Source organism: Mus pahari, chromosome 16 (genome assembly GCF_900095145.1).
Source record: "Mus pahari chromosome 16, PAHARI_EIJ_v1.1, whole genome shotgun sequence".
In the NCBI taxonomy this organism is placed as follows: domain Eukaryota; kingdom Metazoa; phylum Chordata; class Mammalia; order Rodentia; family Muridae; genus Mus; species Mus pahari.
The window spans coordinates 7,285,979-7,305,832 of record NC_034605.1 but is presented as its reverse complement, the minus strand read 5'-3'; the positions used below and the strand labels follow the sequence as shown (position 1 = coordinate 7,305,832).

Below are 19,854 nucleotides of genomic sequence, written 5' to 3'. Positions count from 1 at the left end.
TATATATATATATATATATTGCCTTGCCTTCAATGACTAAGTTATGCCACAGCATGGAAGCAATGCAATTCTCTGACTGAGAATGTGGGGTTCTGCCTTGAGGTAGTGAGCCACGTGCGGCTAAGGGATGACTGTCTCTCTGACTTCCTTCCGCAGAGAAGCCTTCCTGAGGAATCCGGAGAGGAGATGGTGAGTTTGCTTTGGTTGCGTCACAGATTGGTGTGTGAGTGACTTTCCTGTTATCTATTACCTGGAAACCAGTCCAGGTGTCTCCTTGGTCTCCGTCACTGGAGGTATTTACCCGACTTTTGAACCTTTCCCTTGCCCAATCCTGTTTGGAAGTACTTCTGAAACACAGTATTGAAGAGTACAGTGCTCGCAGGCAGAGCAGATGCCGCTGAGGCCCACGCGCCTCTCCTGTCTTCTCAGGTCTTACCAGTGATATAGGTTTCACCCATCAATACGCATTTGATACCAACTTAACAGCTTTGATTTAAAAACATGACACCTGATATGTGGCTGTGGGAAACCACGTGATACCAAGCCGCATGGCCCGAAAGGTTCAGAGTAGACCTTCTGGTCATAAGGGAAAACCCAAAGGGAGTGGTTTGTGTTGGTGTCCTGTTCTGAACTGAGAGCTTCCCCCTTGGAGCAGGAGGAAGGGAAAATAAATTGGCCTGGATTCTAGCTTACCTTGAGATAGGCTGGGGGTTAACGAATTGGAAGCATTCGCCTTGGACAGCAAAATTGGTGGAATAAGACCTAACAGTGAAGTAAAGCAAATGATAGATGAAGAAAAGGTAAAATCTAGCAGGGCCCACATCTCCATAGGTCTGAAGGCCCTCGCAGCTCTTGGGAACATCCTAAACATTCTTCACACCTTGCCTGTGATCATACCGATGCCGTGTCCTGTTTTGTTTGCTTATGGTAGGGCTGCCTTCAACACATAGCAGAGGGAAAGGAGGCCCAAGGTATTATTAAACAAGCAACTGCATCAAAACATCCTTTCTGGGACAATTCCGTTCACTGTGTGCAGACATCAGTTTCCCTTAGCTTCTTTTAATATAGGGAAAGAAGCAAGGACTGCAGACATGATAGTAAAGGATGAGACTGAAGGAAAGAGGAAGCAATATGGAATTTGGGGGTTGCAAATGAATTCTCCTCACAGCACCCCTGCTCTAAAGGCACAGACAGGGTCCTCTTTCGGCCCTGGGACCCCACCTCCTGGGCCTAGTTGCAGCTCTGCTTTTGAAATTCTTTCTTGAGCTCTTTCAGCCCATCTTGTGTCCCACAACCATTTTCTACCCAGATTCTAAAATAATGGATATAATGAAAATGAGCAAGAAAGAAAGAAGAGGGGCAAAGAGAAGAAGGGAGGGAGGGAGAGGAGACGAGAGGAAGAAAAAGAAGGTGGGAGTGAGGTAAAGAGATAGGAGGACAGAAAAAGAAAGTTGGGGCAACATCTTGTAATAATGACCAATCTCTTTCTGTGGGGTATTTCAAGAAGGTAGAAGATTTGCTTAACAGTACCTGAGTTATGTATTTACCAAATCTCTTAGTAAAATACACAGTTTGCAATGTCATGTACATAGTGCTTTTGTGTAGCTTTTTGTCACTACAGTTATGCTGTCTTGACAATTTCAGGACACTGTTGATCCAGTGACTCTTTATAGCTACAAAGTCCAGTCTACTATTACTTCTCGGATGGCCACAACTACCATCCAGAGCAAGCTGGTGAACAATTCCCCAATGCCTCAAAGTGTCGTGTTCGATGTTCAGATCCCCAAAGGAGCCTTTATCTCCAACTTCACCATGTGAGTAATTCCTATGTAGAAGCAGGAGTTGCATGCTCCTAGAACCCAAAGCCCTCCTGGTACAACAGACCTTAGGGGGACCCTGCTCTACTGGCTCTTACTTCCTGAACTAGAGACCTGCTTTGGGTCACTATGGGATGGGTCTTTGTTTTGAGTGTGTGTGTGTGTGTGTGTGTGTGTGTATGCACATGTGTGTCCATGTGTGTGAAGTTGCATATACATGTATATTCATGTATAGTAGGCAGAGATCAGCCTTAGTTGCCTTCCTTCAGGCACGGTCCACCTTTTATTTGAGATGGGATTCCTTGCTGGCCTGGACCTTGCCAAGTACGCTACCCTAGCTCCCGGGATCCACTGGGTTTTGTATCACCAGTGTTGGAAATGCAAGCATGTGTCACCATGACCAGTCTTTTTTTTTTTTTTTTTTTTTTAGAGAGATTTATTTATTATATTTATGAGTACACTGTAACTGTTTTTAGACACACCAGAAGAGGGTGTCAGATCCTATTACAGATGGTTATGAGCCACTATGTAGTTGCTGGGAATTGAACTCAGGACCTCTGGAAGAGCAATCATTGATCTTAACCACTGAGCAATCTGTCCAACCGCCATGCCCAGTCTTAATGTAGGTGCAAAGTGGCATATTAACACAGCAAGCGCTTTACTGACAGAGTCATCTCTCCAGCCCTTGCCTCTCATCTCTAACATATTGAAGCAAATGGAAAACTTTCACTCTGGTAGCTACCTTCTACTCACTCACATTTGTATATGGTTTCTTGGAGAGAGATGGATATATGAATCCTATTGTAGTCTATATGGTATTCCATATGAGTATATTTGCAATAAGTCAGTGCTGTGGGTCACACATTTCTTTGGGAGGAAGGAGTGGAAAGCAGTAATTAAACCCAGTGTCTTAACCAGTGTTTTGGGTTTCTCTACGACATCCCTGAAGAGTGGATTATAAAGATTAGACTTGATTTTTCCCTTCGTCATAAATGCGTTGCTTCCCAGGGCGACTAGTTCAATGGTTGGTAGAATTATTTCTTCTGCTTCATTTAAAATTTTTCCATTTTCTACCCAGTGACTCTGTTACTCACATAGACATTTTAAGGCTCTACTACAAAGTAGCTATTAAAGTGTTCACGGGTGAAATGACATGAGTGCTGAGATGGGCTTTCCAATAATTGAGGTGAGGTGCAAGAGAATACAAATGGGTAAGTTGGCCCAGTATTTATAATGAATTCCGGGAATGTGTTCGCGGTGGCCTCTAATACTATTCTTTTTATACTTTATAATTTTTAAATGTTTCTTAATAAAAGAAGTCAACAGTTCTGCTATTATTCATAGGTAAGCCCATTATCCATTTGGGGCATTTATGTGTTAAAGCTAAATAATGTTCCCATAGGTTGTTGGAATGGGCGTTTATCACGTGGACACCCAAGTGGCCATCTCTACTGCATTCTCATAGGTCAATGTCCTCTTAAACTTCCTGGAACACAGTATATTGCTCTGCATACAACCTCAGATATTTTCTTAATGAATACCTTAGGTTGAATCACATCTCATTTGCTTTTTAGTTTTATACACCAAGGGGGCCAATGAGTGGTATTTGTCAAATAAAAGCTTTAGCACTCAGATGTTTAGACTAACAAGTGCTTTGATCGGTGAAAGAAGCTGTAGATCTATGTTAACTATACTTTTTTAAAATTGTATTTATTCTCTCTTCTCTCTCTCTCTCTCTCTCTCTCTCTCTCTCTCTCTCTCTCTCTGTGTGTGTGTGTGTGTGTGTGAGTGTGTGTGTGTTCTAGATACTTTTGGGTTCAGTTTCTCTTCATTCACTTTCTTTTTTCCTTTCTTATCCAATTGGCAAACTGAGGTAGCAAAAGACAACACCAGGAAATGTATGTTTATTTTGGTCTGCTTTTACTTGGGTTGAATTTTTAGACCAGACAAGACGCAATGGGTTTTGCAGATCTTAGGATCAGACAAAGTATTTTTTCTACCTTTAATCAAAGTCCCAAATGCATGGTTATGGAAGATGACTCTCTCTAGAGAATTGTTCAACTTGAAGCCTCTATGTGACTTGACAGGAAGAGACACTGGACTTTGTTCCCATTCCTGAGAAGGGGAATTCAACCTACCAGTTCTTGTGGAACACCTTCTTTCTTTTCTACCAGACTATGTTTAATTCTTATCTCTTCCTAGGATGATCTGATAAACAAAATGAAATTAACTAACTTATTAGTTATTATTATTAGCCACCTCTCCTAGGCTACAATTAACCAGCATGTCCACTCCCCAATGCGTCACCTGAAAGATACGAGTTGAACATAGAAAAGTTTAAACACATAATAATACATAAGAGAAATCTGGGGAGCCGGAGCCCAACTTAACTTCCCTCAGATCACAGTCAGATAAGGGGTCCTTCTCTAAAATTATTCAAAAATCACTTGTCTTGCTTCCTGCAATTCAAAATGCTCATTGGCCTCATTCATGAAATCTAATTGATTGCTTGTTCTTTGTTCGTTTCCCTAAGACTACTAATGTGGCCCACTGTTGACTTCTGTCTATTCTAGGACTGTGAACGGCATGACATTTACAAGCTCCATTAAAGAGAAAACTGTGGGCCGAGCTCTTTATTCACAGGCAAGAGCAAAGGGCAAGACGGCTGGATGGGTAAGGTAAGGACTGAGTGGTGATCAGGGTTCGCTGTCCTGCCTCTCCACCTGGTTCCCTCCCTGTTCCATTCCTCACAGGGCACACCAGGCTTCCAGGGTGTCTGGGAGCCTCGGAAAATGGACAAGTCCTGTAGTCTGATAATAGAATAAGTTGTCACAAGATCTGTTTCCCTAAAGATCTCTTTTCTATCAGTGTAGTTTGGAAGTTTTGTATGGTGTGTGTGTGTGTGTGTGTGTGTGTGTGTGTAACTTGTCTTGTAAGTAGATAGACCTTCTGTAAACAAACCCAACCCCACTCCCAAAAGTGCAAAGATGTGAACTCTAGGACTATTGTATTCGTGTTGTTAAAAAGCATACGCAGGGGCTGGAAGGATGGCTCAAAGTTAAGAACACTGGCTGCTCTTCTACAGGATCTAGGTTCAAGTCTCAGCCCCTACATGACTGCTCACAATCATTAGAAACTCCAGGTCTAGGGGATCCATCTCCCTCTTTTGGCCTGCACAGGCACTACAGACATGTGGTACACAGACACACATGCAGGTAAAACACTAATACATGTCAACTAAAATATATCAGAAGGAAAAGTTTGGAAATTATTTTAATGGGTTATTCTGCTTTATTTTTAAGAGGTCTGGCTTTTAAAGCACCAGTCACGAAACACGCTTCTGGTGTACTTTTTCTTTATATTTTATGTATAACTCATCTCAAAAAAAGTGACTGTTGAGGCCGGGGGAAATGGTGCAATTCTTAAGGTTCTTGCCTTACAAACACAAGAACCTGAGGTCAATCCCCTAGACCCTCTAAAGAAAAAAAAAAAGAGATGAAGTGATGTCACCCACTGGTCATGCCCATGAAAGAGAGCAAAGGCAGGTAGATCCCTGGCAAGTAATAGCCAGTCAGCCTATCCTAATCGGCAAATGAAAAATCTTGCCTGGTTCACACAGTGCGTGGATGGCTTTGCTGAAGGGCAGTACCTTTGGGATTTGAAGGCTGGAGGATGACTCAGACGTTAGAAGCACATGCTGCTCTCCCAGAGGACTTGAGTTTGATTCACAGCACTAATACTGAGTGACTCACAAGTCCCTGTAACTCCAGCTCCAAGGGATAAGATGCCCTCTTCTGGTTCCAACAGGCACTGTACGTGTGTGTGTGTGTGTGTGTGTATGTGTGTGTGTGTGTGTGTGTGTGTGTGTGTGTGTGCGTGTCTGTGTGTAACCCCCCCACAGGCATACACATGCACATATTTTTTAAACATACACCTGAGGATATATTCTGATACACACAAAGTGTGTTTATCTTCATACACATGAGCATACAAATATATATACATATATATACATACATAAATACACAAACACACCATGAAAAGTAAGTAAATTTTTAAAATAAAATAAAGCAAGCCTTTTAATGCAAAACTTCAAAGAATGTTCAACGTAGGATTTACTCTTTATGACACGCACATCGTCTTCTTCCAAATCCTGCCAGGTTTCTTCTCTTCTGTCTCCTTTTCTTCTCCATCCCAAAACTGAGCTGTAGAAGAAAATCCCTTCATTTCACTCATGCATTTCTTTGATTAGCAGAATACATTGTATGTCAGTTCTGCACCCAGTTCTGTTAGAGGCAACATAAAGACAAGCATTGTCAGACTCACAGAGCACACAGACAGGAAGCACTGTCCACCATGCGGATCGTGGGCGAGTGCTAATGGACCCACGGGATCTGACTCCTGTGTGTGTGCTTCTGTAGAGAGGTCCAGAAAACTCTCACAGGGGAATAGTAGTTCATCTGAGCTCAACCAGACACGGAGTCCAGCCACGTGGAGGAAGGAGAAAAGCCCGAGCAGAGGGGACCCTCCACTGCAGAAGTGTGTTAACTGTCCTTGGACCTCTGTGAATCTTTGTGGTATCTTACTTCTATTGTTGTTTTCTTGATGCTGGGTTTGTGCACATATACATACATACACAGCCTGATCTCAAATTCGAACTCAATCTCCTCCTGTCTCAGCCTGCTAGCCTCGGGGGATTACAGTCATGCATACCACTGCCTGACTACCTTTGATCCCTTTTATCAATCAGACCCTAATGTCAATTCACTTGTTAATTCCACAAGTTGTCTTTGTAACCGAATTTTCCTGGGCACTACACATTTATCAGAGAACCTGGAACTTCCAGGCTACTCCTTGTATAACGTGGCTTCTCTCAATGTGTTTTGTCTAGAAAGTTTATATCAGGTACATTCAGCTTTTTCTTCCATGACAGAATATCCCACACTACCTTAAGCATGCACCTTGAAAGCAGTCATCATACTCTGAACCCAGATTAGCTAATTATGCACAATCCTACCCCCCTACTAATCATTTAATTTCAAAACTATTCACTCAAGTGTGGATGCGCACATCTTTAATCCCAGAACGCCAGAGACAACCTGAATATAGTGATTTACAGGTTAAGGATACACAGTGAAACTTTGTCTCAGAAGAAATAAAATCATCCACACTTACACAGGAACACACACACCATTCAGTGTGAGTCTTGATGCTTCAACCTCACTGGAAAATCTTGCTGCTTCCTCTTTAAAACCCTAAGCACGCACCTCGAAAGCAATCATCGTCCTGGATTTGATTGTGTCTTAGTTAGGGTTTTACTGCTGTGAACAGACACCATGGCCAAGGCATCTCTTATAAGGACAACATTTAATAGTGGCTGGCTTACAGGTTCAGAGGTTCTGTTCATTATCATCAAGGCAGGAGCATAGCAGCATCCAGGCAGACATGGTACAGGAGGAGCTGAGAGTTCTACACCTTCGTTTGGAGACTGCTAGCAGAATACTGGCTTCCAGGCAGCTAGGATGAGGGTCTTATAGCCTATGCCCACAGTGACACACCTACTCCAACAAAGCTACACTTCCTAATAATGCCACTCCCTGGGCCGAGCATATACAAACCATCACAAACAGTGACTTAAGGAGGCCTTACATTGGAAAGACAGATTTAAGCCTAAGAAAACTGAAGTGTGACAATCTGTAGATCTCCCAATCAATATATATAACAAACTGAACTTAAGTCTAATAGTGCAGTGTGGGGACTAAGTACCACCCTTGGAGACACCTAAGCTTCTGTTTGATCCTGGTTCTACAATTGACTAGTTGTAAGACATCTGCGAGCCTCACCTACCATCAGAAAGTTGAGGGTACTGATATCAGTTTACATTAACTGCTATATCAGAAATGATACCTGTTTGCTTCTTCACAGACAAGAACCAAATCAGAGGTAATTTGACAACTGACACTTCAATCAGTGAGAAGCTTAATCAATCAATTAATATAAAAGACCAAAAAAGAAAGGTTAAAGTTCTTGGTTTCATTAAATTTATCTCCAACTTCTACTTTTCTCTGATGAAGGCAGTTTATAAACAACTGAGCAGGATAAAGATGAGATCTCTGTCTAAATGTTGTGTCTTGCAAACATCATGTGTGTATCTGCTTGTGTTGGAATCTCCGGCATCTAGGAGCAGAACTCTGGATATGGAGAACTTCAACACAGAGGTGAACATCCCACCTGGAGCCAAGGTGCAGTTTGAACTTCATTACCAGGAGGTGAAGTGGAGGAAGCTGGGATCCTATGAGCACAAGATTCATTTGCAGCCCGGGAAGCTGGCCAAGCACTTGGAGGTGAGCCTGGATGCACAGGGTCATCAACAGTGCACATCTCTGCCTTATTTACTGTCGCCACCACCATTGGCGGTGTTTGATGCCCCTGGCTTGGAAAAGCAATGTTGTATACTAAAAAGATTCAGAGTTAGAGTCAACTACACCATTTCTCCAGGGATTTCAATGCAAGCTTAGCTCCTTATGTGCTAAAGCAGTCCACTGCTTGCTGTGGCAAATTATCATAAACCGTGTGACATAAAACAACAGAAATCTGTTCTTTCTTGGTCAAGCAGTAATCTGCAGTCAAGACATAAGCAGAGTGCCTATGGATTGTCCATAGACTGAGGGGATGGATTAATCTGGGGAAATTCGAATTCTGAGACAAGAGGGGAGAGCTCACGTTGTTCCTTGCTCCTGGTACCTGCCAGGTGCTGGCAGCTCTTGGCCTTTTGGTATTCTGCTCTATATTGTCCCTCTTCTTCGTGTCTCAAATCTCCTTCTGCCTTCCCCTTCCTGGATTTAAGAGCCAAGCAGCAGAGGACGACTTCACCCTCAAGATGCTTAGCTTAGTCACATACCTAGAGACTCATTCCCAAGTAAGTTCAAATTCAAATTCCAGGGTTTGAGTAATGTGCCCTTCAGAGAGCCACCATTCAACCGATGAAATTAACGATCAGGGTAAAGGTGACGTGAGTCTCCACTTTCTTGTCAGTAAAAGGTATACTATCTGGGATTTGAGTCTTGCAGCTACCAGAATTATAAGGCAGATAAACTACTTTGCCTGTAAAATTTTAACGACTTTGCCAGGAATTTTAACATACCTAAGAGCGAAACAATACATTTCTCTCTCTCTTATTCTATTTCTCTCTCTCTCTCTCTCTCTCTCTCTCTCTCTCTCTCTCTCTCTCTCTCTCTCTCATACATATAAAATGAAATATAGAAATATTTTAAAATTTTACACAGTGCTTTAGCATCCTGGCAAGGGGCCCTTAGATGACCTATAATATGAAGGCCAGCTCTATGCAGAAGGAAAAATATGTGTCTGATTTCCCTTTATACTAGTTTCCTGCCTTGAAAACTAACTCACCCAACAACAGCAGCATCTGTCCCTTCCAAGGTGATATCCTTGCATAAGGCCCCATCAATTGCTTGTGTATGTAGGTAATGTATGAGTGTGCTCATGGGTAAACTCACCTATGTGTATGCAGGTAAATGTCAGAGGTTAACTTTGGGTATTTCCTGTCGCTTTTCACATTTTCTTTGGAGACAGGGTATTTTCCTGAACCTAGAGCTCACTGCTCCAGTGCTCAGTGGGTCTCCAGGATCCTCCTGTCTCCATCTTCCAGTGCTGAAGTTACAGGTGCATGCTAGATTTGACGTGAGCAATGGGGACTAGAACTAAAGTCCTCATGCTTACCTGGAAAAGCACTTAACCCATTGAGGCATCTCCAGTCTGAGGCCCAACACACTCCAATCAATGACACCCCAGGGAGCAAGGTTTCCAGCAGGTGAACATACTGATGGTGCGTCCTGATGGGTATTGTTAATTGTCACCTTGATAGAATCTAGACACACAGAAGATTTATCTTAATTATATTAACTGATGTGGAAAGACATATCTTAGCTGAAGATGGGGATATTCCCTGAGCAGAGGCTCCTGAACTATGTTAAATGGAGCTGGATTAAAGTGCAGTGGCTTGTGTGCATCTCTTTCTGTTTCCTAATTGGGTGTCATCTGATCCTTGTCATCAAGCTCCTGCTGCCTCTTCTTGCCCACCACGATGGACTGTGCTGTGAACTGTGACCGAAAACAAATCCGTTCTCCCTTCAGTTGCTCTTCTCAGAGTATTTTATCCCAGCAACAGAAAAAGAAACTGAGTCATGTGTCCACACCACAGTCAGGAGAAGGAAACCCTGGGATGAATGAGGTGACACAAAGGTGGAATCCAGAGAACTGAAAGGACTTCCCAGAGTGACCACAGCACCCTGCTCAGGAAACTGGGAGATAAGAGAAGGCTGAGAGCTTAAGAGTGTGATTCCTTTCCTGCCTTAAAGATCCCTAAAGACTTTTGATGCCATCATTTTTCTCCTCCTTAGGTGAATGTGTGGATTATTGAACCTCAAGGAATGAGATTTCTTCACGTTCCTGACACATTTGAAGGCCATTTCCAAGGTGTCCCAGTCGTATCCAAAGGACAACAGAAGGTACTAGATGCATTGCTCATTGCCAGCTATCCAAGTGGTCACTGGATCCTGGCTCTTTTTCGCCTGTGCTCTGGACTTGGGGGGTGTGTGAAGAGAGTGGTCTGATGGGCTGAGGTCAAAGGCTAGAGTTTCTTTTCTATTAAATATACAAAGGAACATTCCCAATTATGTAATTTCATTGTATCCATTTCGGAGCCTCCTTTTCCCCCACAAGACAATTTTCACATAAAGAATTTTCATAAATCCCAAGGCATATTTCCTTTAATTGTCTTTGCGGTAATGGCCAATAAGAAACAGCTATGAAAAGGTCAGAGTCCTCTCAGGATGTACACAGATTCTTTCTGGAGTGGGAGCCATTCCTTCCATGGTGTCTGGTGGGAAACTCTTTGGAGCTCTTTGTATAAAGGCCTGATGCCTGGAAAACAGTACCACGGTCTGTTAGATGCCCCAGCCAATTGCTCTAACTCTCATTTCCATAAGTATTAGGCCAGTGGATGCTATCAGCATGCTGTTCTCCTGTAGGGTGAGCAGAGGCAACTGCCACACACCTCCCAATCAGGATCTGAGGGCAAGAATCAGCTACTTATGTCTCTGTTCTTTGCAGGCACACGTGTCCTTCAAACCCACAGTAGCACAACAAAGAAAATGTCCCAACTGCACAGAGACTGCAGTGAATGGGGAACTGGTGGTGATGTATGATGTCAACAGAGAAGAGAAGGCTGGGGAACTTGAGGTGGGTGCTGGCAGGCTCCAGAACTACCAAGCTGAGGAAAAAAACAAACAAACAAACAAAAAAACCCTCAAATTCCTTGGCTTGTGAGTGGCTTCTGGTTGTCAAGGGAAGGGTTCAGGATACAGAGAAAAGAATTAATATTTTTCTGATATACATCCAAAAATTATCCTTTATGCCATTAAAAATACAATAAAAGGTGCTATAGAGACTGGCTAGTTGGTTAAAATACTTGTCATGCGAGCATGAAGACCTGAGTTTCACCCCTAGAACACACATTTGGGTATGGTGGTATCCTATCCTGGTTTTATTTCTGTTATTATGATAAAATACCCTGATGTAAAACTTAGGGGAGAAGAGGGATCTTATTCATCTTTCAATTTCAGGTTATAGTTCATCATAACAGGGGAGTCACAATGACAAGAGCTATTCATAACACATCCAGAGTCAAAAGCAGAAATAAATGGATAAATGCTCACTTGCTTACTTGTTTGAGCTGAGCTAAATTTCTCTACTCTTGTGCAATTCAGAATCCCCCTGACAAGGGAATGGTGATGCCCACAGTGGGCTGGGTTTTACCACACAGTTAACTTAAGACAACCCCACATACACAAACATGCCCACAGGCGAACCCAATGTAAACTGTTTGAGACTCTCTCCATGGATCAGTATAAATTCCATCAAATTGACAATTAAATGTGACCATCAAGCAGGGGTTTGTTACCTCCACCCCTTACTGAGTCTAATTTCCTCAATAGTAGACTGTACTAAACATATCTCCCAGGGTCTGGAGAGAATGTTATTTCTTTTTTTTTCTTTTTTTCTTTCTTTTTTTTTTTTGGTTTTTTTTTTTTTTGTTTGTTTGGTTTTTTTTGTTTTTCGAGACAGGGTTTCTCTGTGCAGCCCTGGCTGTCCTGGAACTCACTCTGTAGACCAGGCTGGCCTCGAACTCAGAAATCCACCTGCCTCTGCCTCCCAAGTGCTGGGATTAAAGGCGTGCCCAGCTGAGAATGCTATTTCTTCAGAGACTTCCTTCAAAACCAGATCAGTGAGCATGCTGTAATGAAAACACTTGTTAGCTGTCTATATGCTTGCTGGCTGAGTTCTGTATGAACAAAGACCACCTGGTTCACCATTGCTAGGCAGAGGATTTTGCTGCAACGGGGCTTGAGATGATGACTGGTTGGCGTAGAATAGGGCAGAGTAGAGCGGATGGGGTGGGAAAGCAGAACGGCTTAGACTCCCAGAACGGAAGAGCAAGAGAAACATCAGGAGAAGAAAAGAATGGGTACAAACCAATCTTCCCTTTCTGCTCTTTCTCATCGTCATGGACATGTTTGCTTCTCCTGTAGCCTATCTTTCCTCAGTGGTCTCCAGCCTCCATTCCTTACCTTCCAAACATCATTCATCATCTGACTCATACACACGTTTTTGGTTTTCTTGGTTTTTTTAGGTATTTAATGGATATTTTGTTCACTTCTTTGCTCCTGAGAACCTGGACCCAATCCCCAAAAACATCCTTTTTGTTATTGACGTCAGTGGCTCCATGTGGGGAATTAAGATGAAGCAGGTAAGAACTCCGTGTTCATGGGGTAGCTGAGAGTCCCAGCCCTCTGTTCTCTTTTAATAATGCAGCTATTAAAAGTTATTATAAACAATAAGTCAGCGTTCCCTCTGACCCCACACTTTGAGCTAAAACTCAGGAACTGTACTCATTGATTCTCACTGACTAAGGGTGTCAGCCTTTCCCAAAGTTGGGAGATTATTGTATGTCCACTGGGCTTATATGAAAATCCTTGTAAAAATCCTTCTGATCTCCAAGTCTCCTCCTCTCTCTTCCCTCTCTTGCTGTTTTATTTTCTAATCCTATGTCTCAAAACTCGCCCATTGAACAGTCCCATGTCTATGTAATGTGTTCTCTTTCTGATCGTGTCTCAGCAGTGTTTAGCTTTAGTATATTTCCATTAGTCACAAGTAACTTTAAAAATCCTCATAAACATATCATGCGTGTGTGTGTGTGTGTGTGCACATGTGACTGTGCATGCGCTTGCACATGTGTGTGTATGTGTGTGTGTGTGCTAGGTACATGTGAGTGTCTATGGAGTGCACACGAAGGCCAGTGATGGACTTTTGGCATCTCCATCTATTACTCTCCCCTTTATCTTTGGAGACTGAGTCTCTTCTCCAAACCCAGGGTGTTGCCCTTTCAGGCTGGGCTGGCTGGACAGTGAATCCTTGGACATCTGCCCATCTCTGCCCCCTCAGTGCTGGGGTTATATGTGCATACCACCACACTTGTCTTTTACATGGGTGTCGGTGATCCAAACACAAGTCTTCATACTTTCAGAGCAAGCTCTTTATCCATGGAACCACCTCCCCCGCTGTCTTTAGTCTATCATTTGTATCTACGTTGTCATTCTGAAGGCTTCCAGTTCAGAGATAAACATACGCTTATCCTTGAAAAATAGAGGCAAATCTAAACAATAATTAAGATGATTTCTCCTCTTCCTCCTCTTTCTCTTCTGTCTCCTCCTCCTCCTCCTCCTCCTCCTCTTCTTTGTGGTTTTTTTCAAGAGAGAATTTCTCTATGTAGTCCTAGATGTCCCGGAACTTACTCTATAGACCAGGCCTCACACTCAAAGGTCTGTTTACCTCTGTCTTCCTAGTGCTGGGATTAAAAGCATGCACCTCCACCGCCCAGCAATAATTTCTTAATGTACCCATTAAGCCAAATAATTTGAACAATCAACTAACTATTGCTTCACTGGGAGCCATTTTTGACCACCTCGTGTGATTACTATTCTGTAACAACACAAAGATGTCAGTGTCCTGGATGATCCCTGCCCATCTGAGCTTGCACTGTGCTACAGATACTGTTGTTGATGACCTGCTGTGGTTCTCCCCCCTCCCCCCCAGTGGAAGGCTTTCTTGTGCATTTTATAAAGGTGAGCATCACCCATGACCTGACTCCCCTGGGCATCACCCATGACCTGACTCCCCTGGGCATCACCCGTGACCTGACTCCCCTGGCTTCAGTAGCACAACCTCCATGCTCGTTCTGACAACTAAAAATTGCATCCGGGCTGAGGAGACAGGCTAATTGTTAATATCTATACCGTGGACCAATGATGTCCTGAGCTTAATCCCCAAAACCCATGTGAAAAAAAAATCAAGTATGGTTTTGTAATCCCAGCACTGGAGAGGCAGAAACAGACAAGTTCTTGATTCTAACAGTCCATGTACATATACATGTACAAACACAAACACACACACACACACACACACACACACACCTTTATTTATTACCCCCTGTTTTTAACAAAAAGTTGGCTCCCATCATTATTCTGAAACACATTTTTATTTACCATTCCTTTCTTTCTTCCTTTCTTCACTCAACAAATATCTGTGAAATACCTACTGTGTGTCTGGAAGCTGCAAAGGAAAAACCCAAATTTGTACTGCTCATTCTTAAAGTAGGACTAGCCAACCTGGTGTATTTAAGAATACAGAAAAAAATTGAGTATCCAAAGCCCAACAGTGCGTGCTCAGAACATAAGGGATAGGTATGTGTTGGCTGCAGTGTTTTTTAAATTTTTTTCTTGGATAGTAACTTTTATTAGTTGTACAGCGCTCAGTAGAGTCTGTTGTTCATTTAAGATGACTGTTCACAAATATAGCATACAATGCAATATAAGCCACACTGTATTAATACTCCAGAAGAAAAATAAATAAATGCTAAATCAATATATTTTAAATTTTCAGATAATGAATTTTCACTGTAGGTACAAAATTACAGGTACTTGTTTTTGCTTTACTAATTTTAAGACATCATAATGTTTAATGTAAATATTTCTAAGTATATTTTGATTTATATTTCTTTTTTAAGATTTATTGATTTATTTTATGTATGTGAGAACACTATAGCTGTACAGATGGTTGTGAGCCTTCAGGTGGTTGTTGGGAATTGAATTTGTAGGACCTCTGCTTGCTCCAGTCGGCCCCTCTCGCTCTGGTCGACCCTGCTCGCTCTGGTTAACTCCACTTGCTCAGTCCCTGCTTGCTCAGGCCTAAAGATTTATTTATTATTATACATAAGTACACTGTAGCTGTCTTCTGACGCACCAGAAGAGGGTGTCAGATCTCATTACAGATGCTTGTGAGCCACCATGTGGTTGCTGGGATTTGAACTCAAGACCTTCAGAAGAGAAGTCAGTGCTCTTATCTGCTGAGCCATCTCAGCAGCCCTTAATTTATATTTCAACAATGATTGCTTACACTTATTTAGCCTCTGTTTATTGACATTCATGTAAAAGAGCACACACTCCAAATGCAACTCAGAACAATGATCTCTGAACTTCTGTTAAACTACTATAGTAATCTATACAATTAAGAACAAGACAAAAATCAGATCAAGTGACGGCTTACTTGATTTTAGTATAATTGAGAGAGTAAGGTAAAAAAAAAAAACTCATATGAAGCAGAAAATACACATTTAAAAATAAACATTTTGTCTTTTGCTTACAATTTTACTTTTTTATGATTAATGCAGGCAATAGTTCCTAGTATCTCTTTTTACTTTTGTCTTTAAAAATAAAATCTTTAACATTCCTAAGTTGTTTTTCCAATAAAGCTACTATTGCCATTTTAAATGGCAGTGGGTAACTGAATAAGAATTGAAAATATCAGTGGCACAAATTACATACATACAAGATGATGTAACAGATACAGTGTTAAGTAAGCAATTAATTCTATCTTAGAGGTAGAATTCTTAGTCACAGTCTTACAGGAAAGACGCAGTGGATTCTGCTTTATCAGTTATGGTATCTATAGCTTGCTTCTCTTGTACTTAATACAAAGTAGGGAAGAGTAGGCCATTATCTCATTGACTTCTGTTCTGCATCTATTGTAGGAGCTTGGCTTAGAATACTGGGGATTTTCTTGGTCAGTTACTGATCATATATAGTATTTACCTCACATTTTGAAAAGCCTCTGAATAGGGAAAAATAAACTTCTAGTCTTCTCCCAAGGGCCTGAGAAGGAGAAAAATATATCTCTGAACTCTTCTGCGTATAAATTGTAAATGAAGTCAGTATTTCTCTGGGTATCATAATTTTGTGTGTGAGGTAGCAGGGTGTAAGATCATTAATGCATAATAAGAATTTCAGCAAAAAAACATATGTGTATGTATATCATATGTGTATGTATATCATATGTGTATGTATATCATATGTGTATGTATATCATATGTGTATGTATATCATATGTGTATGTATATCATATGTGTATGTATATCATATGTGTATGTATATCATATGTGTATGTATACATGGGTTCAACACCCAGATTTGACTGTTGAGTGTCTCTGATTGACAATCCATTTATTATAACACTAGAGATGAGTGAGCTTGAGTCAGGGGTTGGAAGGTGAAAGGGGCCGGTGGTGGGCCTGTTGATTCCTTCTTTGACTTGAATTGTATGTAACGAGACTTCACTCAGCTCTCTTTTGAAATAGACTGTGGAGGCAATGAAGACCATATTGGATGACCTAAGAACAGACGACCAATTCTCTGTGGTTGATTTCAACCATAATGTTCGAACCTGGAGAAACGATTTAGTTTCAGCTACTAAAACACAAATTGCAGATGCCAAGAGATACATTGAGAAAATTCAGCCTAGTGGAGGTGAGTGGATTTGCTCCAAAGTCTACAGGGAAACTTCTAAAAAGATCAGTCTAGGTTCTCACAAGACTCATAGCCCCTGCTGAGTGTAGTGACAGGTATTACAATCTTAGCTCTTAGAACAATGACGTAGAAGTGAAAGTTCAGTGCCCCCTGAGCTACAGCTAGTTCAAGACCAGCATGGCGTTCACAGTAAAGCCTGTCCCCAACAACAACAACCAAGAATTGTTATTCGCTACCAAACTAGCATTTGCCTAATCTGCTATAATCTCCTTTAAACACATGTATTGATTTTTAAAGAATTGAATAGTGTCGGTGGAGAAATAATGAGATGCAATGTGTTTGTGGAGAAATAATAACACACAATACTGTTCACACATGTCTTTAAACATTTTATGGAAAAAAATGTTTAGTAAGTCATTCTAGGCTTCCTTATTAACTATGTGATGTATGTATGTGTGTGTGTGTGTGTGTGTGTGTGTGTGTGTGTGTGTGTATGTGTGTGTGTGTGCATAAAATATAAATACCTTCTAGAGAATTTCAGCAAGGTCATTTTGCTTCCTTACATTTGTTGCCTTACAAGGTGACAGACCAATGCACTAAAGGGTTTATTTATCTCAAAGGGGATAGTTTAAAGTAAACTATTTACTGCACTCTGAGTTCTTGATGATAAAAAAAAAAGTCACTTTGAAAGCAATCAAGTGAATTTAATATTGAGCAAATTATATGTAATAAGTTGAATGAACATGAATCCAAGTTATGGTGTGTGTTTGTGTGTGTGTGTGTGTGTGTGTGTGTGTGTGTGCGCGCGCACACACACACACATGAGGGCACACATTATATTATTTTAACAGGCACGAATATCAACGAGGCCCTGCTTCGAGCAATTTTCATTTTGAATGAAGCCAGTAACATGGGATTGCTGAATCCTGACTCAGTCTCTCTGATCATTTTGGTTTCTGATGGAGATCCAACAGTAGGCAAGTATTTCTATTGACAAATGTCTTCACTGTTGCTTCGAAGAATGTTATTTGCTTAATGTGGGAACTGTAATGGCATCTACGTACATTTCTAAAACATTTTTAACCCTGGCTTCTGCTAGGAAGTCTCCTGACCCAGATGCACCCAGGAGCAATCTTGTTTAAAAAAAATTGTGTGAGAAGATTTGCCTTTGCATGAGGAGAGCTAATGAAAGGTGACAGGCATGGCATAGAAATACAAATGAAAGTCAAAGGGAATAAATATATAGGAAAGGACGAAACCAGAAGAGGATAGCATTTCAGCAGTACTATTAACCAGGCGTTGCTCTTGAATGCCTCTGTTTCTCCCCCCACAAGACAGGCTCAGAAAAGTAGGGTTGCACTCATCTATATCGTGAGAGCCGCTGACACGGGATGGCAAATGCCTTTATTTGCTCCTCAGCATTAGGTCTGGGGAGATGGTAGATGGGAGTGGAGAATGGTATGTATTTATCTCGGTTCCCACAGGAATGTAGTCTCTATTGTTCTTCGCTTCCTTTCCAGCTGCCATGGGAGAAATGACTGCTGACTTGGACAACCTTTCAATAAATCATTTTTTTTTCCTTATCTACAAAATGGTTCCAGCATCTCCCTGTTTCTATTACCTGCTGTTATTTTATGTGTGCCTTCATATTGGTGAGAATTAGGAATAATAGATGCCAGGTGGTGCGGCTATGGATGCCTTGCTGTGTGTGCAGGGACGGTGTGTAACCCATGCTGTACAGAAAAATAAGAGAAAAGTGTGGGAGGGAGGCAATTATCATGGAGGCAACAGGAGCTTCAGAAGGAGGAGGAGCACCCCCTTTCATTAGCGCTGACACCAACCCGAGCAGTTGTTATGTGTTTGTGGTAGAGTTCCCTCCTTTTCTCCATTTATATCTTGTAGCTTTTAAAATGCAAGTTTTGAATAATATCATAAAGAATGAAAGGAAATTACACACACATACACACACGCATACATATGTTATGCCTGTTATGTGCTCTGATTTCCTAATCACTCATTTTCTGCACTGGAGTACATCTCTGGCTTCTCGCTTCCTTAGGCATGAGTACATCCCTATTTTACTCTATGTACATATTTGTGTGTACATGTATATATACACATATACGTAAGGATGTATGCATTACACATACGTTTACCCTACATGCATTCATTTACTTTGATTTTTCTCTTTAAAAAACAAACAAACAAACAAAACGCTTAGGGCTGGAGAAATGGCTCAGTGGTTAAGATCACTGACTGACTGCTCTTCCAGAGGTTCTGAGTTCAAATCCCAGCAACCCCATGGTGACTCACAGGGATCCTATGCCCTCTTATATTGTGTCTGAAGACAGCTACAGTGTGCTCACATACACAAAATAAATAAATAAATCTAAAAAAAAAAATACCTCTAAAGAACTGAGAGATGGCTCGGTGGTCAAAAGCACTTGCTTTTTGCAGTGAACCTAGGTTTGATTCCCAGCACCTAGAAGGTGTCCCACCGCCATCACTCCAGTTCCAGGGCATCTGATGTCCTCTTCTGACCTCCAAGGTCACTAGGCACATATATTGTGCACATACGTGCAGTGCGCATACATGCAGTCAGGCATTGTTCATACTCATAAATTAAATATATGTTTTTAAATTTAAATACCTTTGATGGGGCTGAGGAAATGGCTGGGGGGGCAGTACTTACTATACAAGCAAAAAGATCTGCGTTTGAATCTTCAGAATCCATGCACATTAAAAACTGGACATAGCGGTGGGGACGCTGTACAGCTTTAATCCCAGCACATGGGCAGCAGAGGCAAGAGAAGCTCCGAATTTGAGGCCAGCCTACTCTTCAGAATGAGTTCCAGGAAACACAGAGAAAGCCTTGTGGGGACAGAAACAGGAGTCTTATGAGCCTGCTGGACAGCCTGCCTCACCAACACAGCAAGTTTCCAGTTCAGTGGGAGACGCAGTGTCAAGGCAATAAGGTGGAAAACGATACAGGAAGAGCCCGGGGGGTCTGAGCGCCCACGACTGAGGCTTGCGCACCTGCTCACCCATAAGCAGATCTCTCTCTCTCTCTCTCTCTCTCTCTCTCTCTCTCTCTCTCT

General features: G+C 41.7%; 1 protein-coding gene across 1 annotated transcript in view; it reads left to right on the top strand.

The window, feature by feature from the left end:
* Positions 1-19,854, top strand: part of Itih2 (inter-alpha-trypsin inhibitor heavy chain 2) — a 36,647-nt gene that overhangs the window by 2,767 nt on the left and 14,026 nt on the right. Inside the window, exons 3-11 of the mRNA XM_021215845.2 lie at positions 157-189; positions 1,645-1,814; positions 4,391-4,495; positions 7,999-8,161; positions 10,238-10,345; positions 10,950-11,078; positions 12,529-12,645; positions 16,588-16,756; positions 17,608-17,733. Of these exons, the coding sequence (XP_021071504.1) occupies positions 157-189; positions 1,645-1,814; positions 4,391-4,495; positions 7,999-8,161; positions 10,238-10,345; positions 10,950-11,078; positions 12,529-12,645; positions 16,588-16,756; positions 17,608-17,733 (1,120 nt within the window). The remainder of the gene's footprint in view (positions 1-156; positions 190-1,644; positions 1,815-4,390; positions 4,496-7,998; positions 8,162-10,237; positions 10,346-10,949; positions 11,079-12,528; positions 12,646-16,587; positions 16,757-17,607; positions 17,734-19,854) is intronic.